Below are 12,835 nucleotides of genomic sequence, written 5' to 3'. Positions count from 1 at the left end.
TACTTGCTTACTTAATATAATTCCCTTATAATTCCCTTTTATTTTATTTTTATTTTATTTTTATTAGTTTTTTAATCCCTGTTTTTAGCTTATTTAAGCTAGCTAATCCCTGCTTACTAATATTAATATTCGTAAGCAAATGTAGCTCTATTTTAGCTTACTAATTATATTAGCTAATAATAGCTTATAAATTAATTAATACTACACATTACACTAATTTTTAAAATGTAATGTAGTGTAGTAAAACTACACTACACTACACTACACTAAAATTCACTAAAAACTACAAAACTATACTACTTCCAATACTCTGCATAGCACGAATTACTAATAAAGCTTATATTAAATCGCGATAAATTATTCACCTTAAACTTTTAAAAATACCTTATAAAAACTATAAAGATTAAATAAAGCTTATTAACGGCATTCCACCTATAATTAAATAGGTAAATAGAAATCTTAAACTAAATACTCAAATAATATCTGTAAAGCTATATTAACTACTAATAGAATAATTAGGTAGAATAGCTATTACTAGCATAATAGGCTTATAATAGCTCTAAGATTAATAATATAAAGATATTATTATTTAGGGTAAATTACGAATTTAACCCTATTATTAAAACATATACAATATAAAATGTAAACGCGCTAGTAGCTATAACGTATATAATAACTATAATAAAAATATAAAAACACTTATAATAGAAATAAATATTTTTATAAAACTAAATAAAATACTACGCGAATAAAAAAAGATTACTAGCGCTAATCCTAAAGAAGAGATATAAAGTATACCTTATTCGTAAAAACATTAAAACTAAGCGACCTAATAATAAACTTAATTAAAAGAAAATTAAACTATTTCTTATTAAACGAAAAATCTTAAATATTAACTATAAACTATTATTATTAAATAGAATAAGAATTTATCCTATATTTTATATATTACTATTAGAGAAAGTATTAGATAAATTTATAATCGCTATAAATATTATAATAAAAGATACTAATAAATATAAAGTTAAATAAATACTTAAAGTATAAGGGGATATAAAGAATTATTATTATCTCGTTAAATAAAAGGGATATTTAAACTTTAAAAACACCTAAAAACCAGCTAAAAATCTTATGAATTACTTAACGTTACTTAAATAGTTTTATTTCTAAGAAACGCATTCTAATTAATCTTCTAAGTATCGCCTAATAACTTAATATTAAACTTAATATTTAAGGAATAAACTAAAGTAGAATTTAGATTCTTAGAAGAAGTAAAAAGAACCCTTATAGTCTTTTAAAGCTATTTCGCTTTCTCACGTTTTACACGCTTTAACTCTTTAACGTTATTAATATTACGCGTAACTATATACATTATTTTCTTAAGTTATAATTTCTTTTATTTTTACAAGTAACACACCTTAACGCTCGCCTTTTTAAGTTCTTTCTTAGTAGCTTCTAGTTTAAACTTAGCTTTCTAGTATTAGGTATTAATATAACGTAATTATTATAGGGTAAGAGAATTTATATTATAATAAAACCTATTTAAACGAATACACTTATAATAATAGAACGAGTCTACGTTAAACGCCTTATAATTCTAGAGGCCTTAATCTTAATAAAAGGAATAAGCGAGTATATTAACTAGGTTCCTAATTATTAACTTAAGAAGAGCGTTTCACTCGTTTATTTTACGAGAAAGTTTATAGGATTAAACGGGAGGTCTTAAGATATAATTAGTTAATATAATAATATATAAGAAGAATAAAGAAGGGAAAATTACCTAAAAACCCCTAGCTAGCCTACTTTAATAGCTTTAAGGATAAGACTAATAAAGAAGAGATATTATATTACGAACGTTACTATATAAGACGCGGGAAGCTAGGCCGTATTAATAAGGGTAGGTATAGCTGCTAACTAACAAGAATATTAGGTTACGTAATAGCTTATTAGATTATATAAATAATCTAATAAGACGGGATTATTAGGATTATTAGGTAATTTAAATAATTTAAGACTATAATAAAGAGATAAACGAGTACTTAAGGAGAGGGTATTCCTATAATTAGGTAGTTTAAATCTCTATTAATTAATTTAAGTAATAATCTTACTATTAAGAGTTATACTCTTAATAGCCTTATTATAATACTACTTAAAAAGCTACTCTATAGCATTTAACCTAACTTACTTTCTAAGAAATAGACCTACTATGCCTTAGAATTTAAGCTACCGTTACAATAAGCGCTTATAATATTTAATAAGCTTTTATAAAAATAATTAAAGATTTTATTTATTTATAATTACTTTATTAGCTTAATACTCTTTAATATATTATTAAATTTAATTATAAGGCCTTATATAAGCTTCTTTAATTAATATATATTATTAAGGGTATAATAAGCCTAATAGTAATAATTATAATAGCTAATTAAGCTTAATAAGGGTATTTTTAGTATATTAAGTAGCTTCTTAAGTGATTTAAGTGTTAAATTTATTATAAATATTATTATTATTATTATTATTAAAGGCTTTAAGGTTAAATTAAATAATATTATTATTATTAAAATACTTTAAAAAGATTTAATTTATTATTAATAGAATTAAGCGATCTTATTATTATTAAGCTTTTTAAATAGCTTCTTAAACCTTAAAAAGATATTATATATTAATTATAAAGCTATTTTCCTTATAATTTAATAATTTAAAAAAGGTTTTATTTTAAGCCTTTAAAAATAGGTATTTAAGCTAATAATTAATGTATTAAAGCTATTACTTAAAGGTTAAGGTTTTCTTACGCCTATTAATAGTATGTTTTTTATTAAGCTATTATTTATTTTTAACCTTTTTTATCTCTTATCTTAATATTAATTAAGTAAGCTATAATTAACACTAGCTTTTCTTTTTTATTCTTATTATAATAGTTTTAGCTTATTATTTTTAAATATCTTTAAGGTTAACACTTATAATAAATTAACTTAAAGGTTTAACTTATGTTTTATAATAATAATAATTTATAAGGTATTTAATACGTTTATTTTTATTATAAATAAAGCTTTTTAGTTATAATTTTAATATATAAGCTTTAATTATAACTTAATTAGCTTATTAAAGCTTCTTATAGATTAAGGATAATAAAATATTAATATAATAGTTTTAAATTAATTATATAATATTAATAGCTATTTAAAATTATTATTCGTTTAATAGTAGGCTTAATAAGGTAGGATTTATTAAGTCTTAAAGTTTTTATTACTTTTAAAGGATTTTAATAATAATAAGCTTAAGGTTTAAGGGAAAAATACCGCTTTTTATAAAGCTTAATATAATATTATACTTTAAGAAGCCTTTTATAAATATCTTATTAAAAGCTATAATAAATATTTAACGAGAAAAGGCTAGATTTTCTTATAATAATAATAATTAAATTGCTTTTTAATAGGTATCTTTTATAGGCTAAAAAACACTTACATTTAATAGTTAAATAATATATATTAAATATAGCGGGAATATAATAAGAATAATATTAAATAAGATATAATATTTAATAAAATTAAGCTAAGTATACCTTATAAAGCTATTAATAATTAATAGTTAATATATTCTTTATTTACGAGCTTAAAAAGGCTTTTTATAATAAATTTAAGGCCTTATAAGGTTATAAAGCTACTTATTATAATTAAACTATTATAATAGAGTTATTTTACTTTATTAGACCTTTATTAAATACTTTTATAAGCTTCTATTAAATTCATGTATTTAATCGTATATAATATTACTATTATTAAAGCTTAATTTAAATTTCGTAAAGCGAATATTATTATTCCCTTTAATTTTAGCTTAAGACTTAATTAAAAAGGTCTTAAATACTAGCTAAGAAGAAATTTAATTACTAATAGTATTAATAAAGCTTATAAGAGTAATTAACTCTTTATTTACTAGATTTAAAACTTTCTTATAATATCTTTTAATTATAGTAATTATAATAATATAAATCTACTTATAAAGGTAGTTAATTTAAAGGCTACTTTTATTCTTATTTTAAATCTTTAATAAACTAATATTATATTTATTTATTATATTATAAAGGTAATAAAAGAAGCTATTAATAATTTTAATATTAGTTATTTTAAATAACCTTTTAGCCTTATTAATAGCTTTAATTAAGGTCTTTAAGAGCTTTAAATAAGTTATAATTTATTTAAAATATTATATCTTAAATAATAAAAGGCTTAAAGGGTCTTATTATCTTTATAAAGCATTTATAATATCTTTAATTTATTATTTTATAATTAAAAAACCACCTCTTTACATTTAAATAACGTATATAATAAGAGCTTTATTTTTATTATTATTAATAGCTTATAAATAATTAAAAACCGCTTAAAAAGATATAAAAAGGGTATTAATAGCTTATTAAATAAATAATTTATTAACTTTAAAGCGTTTAATAACTTCTTATATAAATATTTAAGGTTATTATTATAGTATTATTATTATATAATAAAGCTACTTAAGCGCTTTTAATTATATTATTAAATTAATAGCCTTTATTATTAAAGGTAAAAAGCTACTCTTAAATAGGTTAAGTATAATAAAAAAGAGTAATTTTAAACGGTTATATATTAATTAATAATCGTATTTAATAGGTAAATTAATAGTGAAAAGAATAAAAGTAGGTAATAGTTATCCTAGTATTTTATAGCTGTCCCATATTTTTGTGGCTGACTAAGTGGATCGTCCACTTAGTCGCTGACGGGTAGTATTCATCTGAACGGCATCTCGGACGAGCGCGGGGCGGGGCCGAAGCACCAAGCTACTACTCCATGTCGACTCGGGATCAGCTGCAGGAGTGCGGGTAAATGCATTCAATATCGGGCGACTTTTACACGAATATAAGAATAATCCAATTGTCCTCTGGCACAGACGCACCTCGCGCGCTGAGGCACCGGGAGCCGATGTCGCAGACGAGACGACGGCTATGGAGGGTAAATTCACGACGGATTAATGTTCCACCAATCAGAGGACACGGTCAATTGCCGTGTTGAGCGGCATGTCAGAGCTGTTGCCGCTGGTCAATGCCGTTAATGCCCCGCCTTCACTCATTAGCCATCGGGTAGCTAAAGCTGGGGTAGCTCCCTCAACACCTCGCACATCCTACCTCGTCGTACTTGGTCGCAGTCTGCAACACAGCGCGGTCAGCTCATCCATCTACTTCGCATTTCGCCATTTTCCCTCACTGCTAGCTGCACGTTTGTTTGCCTTTTTATTTTATTCTGCCGCTTTCAAGATACCCTGTCCCTCTCCCTCCCACCAGCTGACAATCTTCAAAATGGCACCTCTAAATGTTTTAATGGTATGAAGGCACTTTTTCCCAACCCTCATTGAAATCCCTCCCCAGCTTACGAAGCTAGATTGGTACCGGCGAATACACCACGGGCTTCGTAGGCACAGGAGCATCAGGGTCAGACAAGAAAGTCGGCGTCGTGGGCCTGACACTGTTTGATTTGCGTCGTCGCGGCAAAGTCGGCAAGCTGGGCATGGTTGGCGTCAACGGCTCCAAATTTCCCGCCATTCGTACGTCTCGTTTTTATGCAATACTTCATGTCCCATGTTCTGAAGGCTCATCTGGCAACTTGCAGGCCAACACTTGGACCAAAACATCACCCAAGTCTACAACGGGCTCGACACCTCCTTTGACAGCTACCCGGCCAACGACCAAAAGGACCCAGACGCCTACAAGACGGCCATTGACCGTCTCTCCCCCGGCGACGCCATCACCGTGTTCACCCCCGACCCGACGCACTATCCCATTGCGCTGTACGCCATTGAGCGCGGCATCCATGTGCTTCTCACCAAGCCCGCCGTCAAGGAGCTCTCCCAACACCAGGACCTGCTGCAGCGCGCCCGCGAAAAGGGCGTCTACGTCTTTGTCGAGCACCACAAGCGCTTCGACCCGGCCTACTCGGACGCCCGGTTCAAGGCCAAGAAGCTCGGCGACTTCAACTACTTCTACAGCTACATGTCGCAGCCCAAGTACCAGCTCGAGACGTTCAAGTCGTGGGCGGGCCGGGAGTCGGACATCTCGTACTACCTCAACAGCCACCACATCGACATCTGCGACTCCATGGTCCAGCAGCTGGGCTATCTCCCCGTCAAGGTGTCGGCCTCGTCGTCCAAGGGCGTGGCCACGGGCTTGGGCTGCGTCGCCGAGACAGAAGACACCATCTCCCTGCTCGTCACCTGGGCCAAGACGGGCGACCCTTCCAAGCGCGCCGTCGCCGTGTACACGTCTTCGTGGACGGCGCCCGAGCGTGCCGGCGTCCACACAAACCAGTACTTTCACTACCTGGCATCCAATGGCGAGATCCGCGTAGACCAGGCTCACCGCGGCTACGACGTTGCCGACGACGCCGCCGGCCAGATCCAGTGGTTCAACCCTTTCTACATGCGCTACGCGCCCGACGAGGACGGCAACTTCAACGGCCAGACCGGCTATGGGTACATTTCGCTCGAGAAGTTTGTGGATGGGTGCACGGCCGTCAATGGGGGGCGGCTGAAGCCCGAGGATTTGGATTCAAAGGGCTTACCGACCCTCCGCAACACGATTGCAACCACGGCCATTCTGGAGGCTGGCAGACGGAGTATCGATGAAGGGAGGGAAGTTGGCATCGTTGTCGAGGGAAATACTTGGAAACTGATGTAGCATGTAGCTGCTGGCTAATTTTTTTCACAAGAATTATATATACTCCTTATTCTAGTTCACATCATGATGGCGTCAAAAAAAAAAAAAAAAAAAAAAAAACCACCATGAGCTGGGTGTGTAAGTGATGAAATTGTGGATCCAATTTCAACCACGAAATTTCAACCTCAAGAGACCAACTCAGGACTCTCAAACTCGGCGCCCATCAACCACGATGACGACCCCCAACACCATAAACGTAAACGACATAGTATTCCCCTCGCAGCCATCCCTTTCCACACTCCTCACGTCCCTCAAACGCTCCACCCTCAGCATCCACAACCGCCTCACGTCCATCCTCTCCGACGCCGAGTTCGTCCACCAAGCCGCCCAGGCACTCCGGCAGCCGCCGTCAAATAATGAAGCGAACCAGGAGACCCAGGAACGTGTCCCGCGCCCCTTAATTGCCAATGAACGCTGCGGAAGCTGGTACATCCCGCCCGGGGACAAGTACGCCTCTGCATACTTCAAGAGCACCGATGGCCATGAGCGGGCGTGGAAGTTTAGCACCCGGAGGCTCAACCTCCATCTGCTCGACATGATTGAGAAGCACGACGGGTAATGAATACGCTACACCTCTCATTGCTCCCCCTTTCCCCCCGGAAAAACCAAGCTAATCCGGTCAGGATAATCATTGTCGATTCTACCAGACGGGGCAAGCGTACGCACCATCACCACCACCACCACCATCCCAATCTCACCACACCCTCCATCTAACAACAACACCAGGCATGCCCGACGCCCTCTCGACCACAGTCCCAATATGGTGCACCGTCCTCAACACCATCCTCCTGCCCTCGCACCCGCTCTCCTCCCAGCTCTTCCTCCCGCCGCACCTCCTGCCTACCACCCACGCCCAAATCACCGCCCTCATCCCGCAGTTCGTCGCCTCCTTCAAGGCCCTCAACCTCCAGGATCTGCCCAAGATAGCGAAACCGCTGCGCCCATTCTGGGTCACGCAAGACTCCGTGCTCGGCCCCCACTTGGAAGCCCAAGACCAGACCCCCGGCACCATATACGCCTCCTACAGACCGGTGATTTGCCTCACCGCCTCCCGCCGCAACACGTCGACAAGCGAGATCGATTCCAACGGGTACATCCAGGGCGCGGCCGACGACACGGAAAACTGGGCGCGCGGCCTGACCCCCGCCCTCTTCTGGGCCAACAGGGACCTCCTCCTGTCCACGCCGGAGCCAGAGCTGCCGGGCCTCATCGCGTCCCTGGTGCGGACGGCGCCGGCAATCGCCGCCGACAACCCGACAACCCAGCTGACGCCGCAGATATCCGTGTGCGCGCTGCCCCTGCCACCAAGCACCGGCTGCTGCATCTCGCTGACGAACGCGCCCACGCCAAAGGACGGGTGGGCCAAGTCCGCCACGTCCATGGACGTCGGGCTGGGGAAGCACAAGACGGCCAGCAGGAACCTGAGGACCGCGCTGCCGCACATATGCGACTTTGCGTCGGCGTGCCTGCAGAGGGATCCGCAGGGCATGGTGACGGTAGCTTGCGAGTCGGGCAAGGATACATCTGTGGGCGCGGCGCTCGCTCTGTCGTGTTACTTGTTTGATGACGAGGGACAATTCCGCGTGCCGGACGAGACTGCCAGGTTCACAAAGACGCTGGTGAAGATGAGATTGGGAAGAATCATGACGGTTTACCCGGAGGCGAATCCTAGCAGACAGACGCTCCAGAGTGTGAATAGTTTCTTGATGGATTGGGCTAAATGATGCATCAAATGAACATGACTGCGCGGCTGCTAGGCGTGAAAATGATGTGAATTGCGTTTGATTCGTGCCAGACATAAAGTCGGCCAGGCACAGGGCCCAGCTGTCATTGACCTAAACTATGCTTCAGCTCCAAAAACCAAGGGCGTGTGTAACGTCCCAGCAGGCCGACACGCCGCATTCCAAATACCACCTCTATGCTTACAGAGCCCCAGACTCGATTTTTTCCAGAGCGGCCGGGAATTCCTTCCAGTCCCGCATAATAATCACCGCGCCCGCATCAGTCAAGACCTTCTCCATCTCGGCCTTCTTATCATCCGCATACGGCCCAACGTACCCAATCGTCTTGATGCCAGCCCTTGTAGCGCTCAACGTACCGCTCTTGCTGTCCTCAATCGCCACAGCCTCCCCAGCCGTCTTGCCCAACGTCTTCAACGCGTGCAGATAGATGGCCGGGTCGGGCTTGCTCGTAGGCTTCTCCAGGCTTGTGGCGGCCGAGTAAATCAGATCCTCGCCCTTTTCGTTCTTGAAGTACTTGTCCTGGCCAACCTTGTCCACAGATGCCTTGACACGACGCCATGCAGAAGAAGAAACAACGGCAAGGAGGTATTTATTGGAAGCAGCCAGCTTCTCCAGCTGCTCATCCACGCCAGGGCATGGCCGCAGCGAGGCCTTGAGCTTGGCGATGACGGCATCCTCCTCCATACGGACGTACCTCTCCATGTCATCGGGAGCGATCTCAATACCATTCTCCTTCTGGAGTGTAGTCAGCATGCCACGGAAGTTCTGGCCCACAAACTCTACAATGAGAGATTCGCCGGTGAACTCCTTCTTGATGCCGCGCTCTGCGCAGATCTGGTTAATGAGGCCGGCACATGCTTCGAAGGCGAGTTCCTCCGAGAGGACGAGGGTGTTGTCGCAGTCGAAGAGGAGGGTGTTAATCTGCAAATTAGCATTTGTACTTGGGAGAGGCGTTCGGGTTGAGGGAGCACACCTTGGACATTTTGGGTGATATTTGCACACTAAATTGGAGTACAAGAATCTGTTTGCCGAAGGCAGGATGAAAGAATCGATGCCTGATGATCAAAAAAAAAGCACTATGCGCTACAAAAGCACGACGGAAGATGAAAATCGCCCACAGCACAGAGCAAGTAGCAGTAGTTTACAGACTCAAGTTGGCTACCATCCCAAGGGCGGGAGAAGGTGGAGAACTTCAATCAAGGCAAGCCAGCCCCCTGTCACTCCTGCCCAATATCACAAGCAGTCTGGTAGTTTAGGTTACGTACAACGTGGCAGTCAGCTTGAAGTAAGAGTCTAGCCAAGCCGGTTGTCAATTACACGTGCACGAAAATACCTCAATTTCAGCCAGACGTCGTTATCCGCAGCAACACGCAAGCCAAAGATCCAGCTGGTTGCCAGATTGGCCTTGGTGCTAGTGGAGGGAAACATCAGCACCCCGCCCCCTCCATCCTCGCCCGCCGCCCCTGGCGTCATCGACGATGGCCCTTGTCCATTGTTGCGTGGGTGTCTTCAGGTATTATTACCGGCCCCTTCCGTGCCGGCATTCTATGAGATGCGTTCTCACCTGGCAGTCTCTTGTTTTCCACACCTGCTGCATCATGTTTTGCATCATAATTCGTGGTCCAGAAGCGAAAAAGGTAGATTGTATACACCCTCTATCCCCTCTGGTGTGCTAAGGCTCCAATCGAGTATCTGCAGGGCTACATACCCAAAAAGAAGCTAAATTTAAGATGGTACGTTTATTTACTAGTAAATTAAGTGGTCATAAGAGTACTCTTAAGATTGTGTTCTACAAAATCGCTACATTCAACTCAATACAACCCTGACGCAATGAACGGGTCGCCTTGCGGTGACCAGCTATCAGCATGGGCATTATGGGGCTTGCAACACCAGATTGGATCGAATCGGTATACTATACAATCTGGTGGGTCAGCAAACACCAATCACCCGCATTCTTCAACAAATCGGCCCGTTCTGGGGTGGACAGTAGAATTCTCTGGTGAATTGCTCGGGGCGCAGCAACTTTTTGCTAGGTGCGCAGGATCCCCACCACGCCCCGATTTTGGGCTAGCGGCCCCGCTGCCAGGTCCCACAATACATTCTTAATATAAATGCATGGCAGCTTTACTTAACACTAAAAAGCTTTAATAAAAATCAATGGATTTTTTAATAAGGCTACAGCCGTACGAATTTTTTAACAGGTAGCAGCGTTTTTCCTCCTTTAATAACACACATTATAATAGCTGATAAAGGCCCCTAAAACCCCTTAAATTTACCCCTAAATTTACCGCTCTTACCGGGCTATAGTAGCTTTAATAACCTCTATAAGGCTGTACAAGCATTTAGTAAGCAAAATAGTGTAGCTTTTACTAAAAGTACTATTACCTTAAAGACCCTAATTAATAGCATTTAATAGCCTCGCTTTAGCTAGCTTAATTATAATTATAATAGCTATTAAAGGGCTCCTAGAGGCGCTAGAATTTAATAAACGCGCACCTAAAAAACTAATTATAATTACCAGCTTAAGGTAACGTCTATTAATAATTCTAGTTATTAGGTATAGTATTATAAGAAGTAAGGCCGTTATAATTACGAGAAATCAAGCGATTCTTTTAGGTATATAATTTATTAGAAATTTATAGAGTAATAAAAGTAGTAAATTTCACGCCTTTTAAAGTATATAAGCTTTTAGCCTTAAAGTATTAGTATAATAATTCGTAATAATAAAGAAGATAAGCTTTATTTCTTACCTAAAGATATTTATAATTAACGCTAAAGAGCTTATTAAGATAAATTAGCTGGTTATATATCTTTATAATAATTTATTAAGCATTTAAAAGAGAGAGGCTTACCTTATAAAACGAAATTTAACGAAGAAAACCGCCTTAAAAGCGCTATTTAAACCTACCCTTCTTATATTAAAAAATAGAAGGTTTTCTTAGATTTATTAGTATAAACTATACCTATAAGTCTAATTATTAGGGTCTTTACTTTTTAAATATCGTTACTATTATAAATTAAAAATCAATTATAAATATTACATTTAGCTTTATAAGAACTAAAAAAGAAGAAGGCTATTACCAGACCTCTAAATGTATTGTATTTTTTGTAGTTTTTACTATACTGTATTGTATTGTATTGTATTGTAATATATTACAATACATTACAGGATACGAATACCTATAAATGTATTATAAGGCTATAAAATATCTAATATTATAAATAAATGCTTATATAAGCATATTATATATTAAAATAAAGCTAAAAATCACGTGATTTTAGATCTTTAAAAATTAACCTTAAAATGTGGATATTAAGCGAGATATTAAGCTTTAAAGTTATGTCTTAAAATAAAAAGTAAGTAAAGCGGGGCGAATTTTCAATTGCTTATAACTTTTTAAGATAATAACTTAAAGTAATAAAAAGTGAAGCATTTTAAAGAGCTAATTTAGCTCTTTTTAATGATATAAAATTTTCCCTTATAACCCTTATAATTAGCCTTATAATCTTTAGTTTAAGAAAACAGGGGTTTTTTTTACTTATAATACATTTATAGGTATTTTAGTTATGTAATGTAATGTATTTAAATACAATACACGAAAATACAATACAATACAAAATACAATACACAATACACTTGTATTTACTATATTTGTAAGAGCTCTGCCCTTTTACTTTAACTTATATTTAAGTTTCTATTAACTTAAAAGGCTTATTAGAGTAGTTATAGCTTATCTCTAGGTAATAAGTTACGTAATATTATAGGTGATTCTTAGGTTTACACTTTCTTAGGATTTTTTTTAACTTGAATTATAAGGTCTCTCTATTTATATAAAGAAGGCTGATAAAATTAGGTTTAAATTAGAAAAGTAGTTTCTACTTTTAACTAATACTATACGTGTAAGATTTAGATTTAATTTCTCTAGAATTTCCTTGCTAACCTTTCTTATTTTAAAGTATTAAGCGTTATTTTAAATATACCCCTAAGCGTATTCCCTATCTTCTTTTTAAGGATATTTATTACCGCTCTTAGCGTATTACCCTAGTAGATTTTTATAATAGCCTGTTTTTATGCTTAAAGGGGTTTAAAGGTACTAAGGAGGCTTAGCAGGTTATAGAGACGTTTCTAATTAAGCTAAGATAGGATAGTATTATTAAGGGTTCTAAGAAGAAGAAGGCTTATAAGAGCGCTAGTTCTAATACTAAGGCCTAGTTATCTAGTATCTAGTTTCTTTATCTTAGGTTTAATATAGCTTAGAATATTTAGCCTATTTTAAAGGGAGATAGGCTTTAATATTATACTTTTTACTTATATTATTTAGCTAGTTTAATTAGCATTTATTTCTCGTGCTTT

At 37.3% G+C, this 12,835-nt stretch overlaps 3 protein-coding genes across 3 annotated transcripts; 2 read left to right on the top strand and 1 right to left on the bottom strand.

Moving 5' to 3' along the window:
- Positions 1–5,326: 5,326 nt before the first annotated feature.
- Positions 5,327–6,700, top strand: J3458_001373 (uncharacterized protein; the record flags this gene model as incomplete). Its single annotated transcript, XM_007817968.1, has 3 exons — positions 5,327–5,350; positions 5,409–5,571; positions 5,637–6,700. 3 exons carry the CDS (start codon positions 5,327–5,329, stop codon positions 6,698–6,700), a joined length of 1,251 nt encoding a protein of 416 aa, XP_007816159.1.
- Positions 6,701–6,824: 124 nt separating this feature from the next.
- RIT1_1 (tRNA A64-2'-O-ribosylphosphate transferase) lies at positions 6,825–8,497 on the top strand (the record flags this gene model as incomplete). Its single annotated transcript, XM_007817969.2, has 3 exons — positions 6,825–7,294; positions 7,363–7,397; positions 7,466–8,497. The coding sequence occupies 3 exons, from the start codon at positions 6,825–6,827 to the stop codon at positions 8,461–8,463; spliced, it is 1,503 nt and encodes a 500-aa protein (XP_007816160.2). The 3' UTR covers positions 8,464–8,497.
- Positions 8,498–9,879, bottom strand: J3458_001371 (uncharacterized protein). Its single transcript, XM_007817970.2, has 2 exons — positions 9,455–9,879; positions 8,498–9,402 (listed from the first exon to the last, which is right to left on the bottom strand). Exons 1-2 carry the CDS (start codon positions 9,461–9,463, stop codon positions 8,662–8,664), a joined length of 750 nt encoding a protein of 249 aa, XP_007816161.1. The 5' UTR covers positions 9,464–9,879; the 3' UTR covers positions 8,498–8,661.
- Between the last annotated feature and the right edge of the window lie 2,956 nt (positions 9,880–12,835).

Source organism: Metarhizium acridum, assembly GCF_019434415.1.
Source record: "Metarhizium acridum strain ARSEF 324 chromosome Unknown scaffold_1, whole genome shotgun sequence".
In the NCBI taxonomy this organism is placed as follows: domain Eukaryota; kingdom Fungi; phylum Ascomycota; class Sordariomycetes; order Hypocreales; family Clavicipitaceae; genus Metarhizium; species Metarhizium acridum.
The sequence above is the reverse complement of the archived record's forward strand: the minus strand, read 5'-3'. Positions and strand labels throughout refer to the sequence as shown.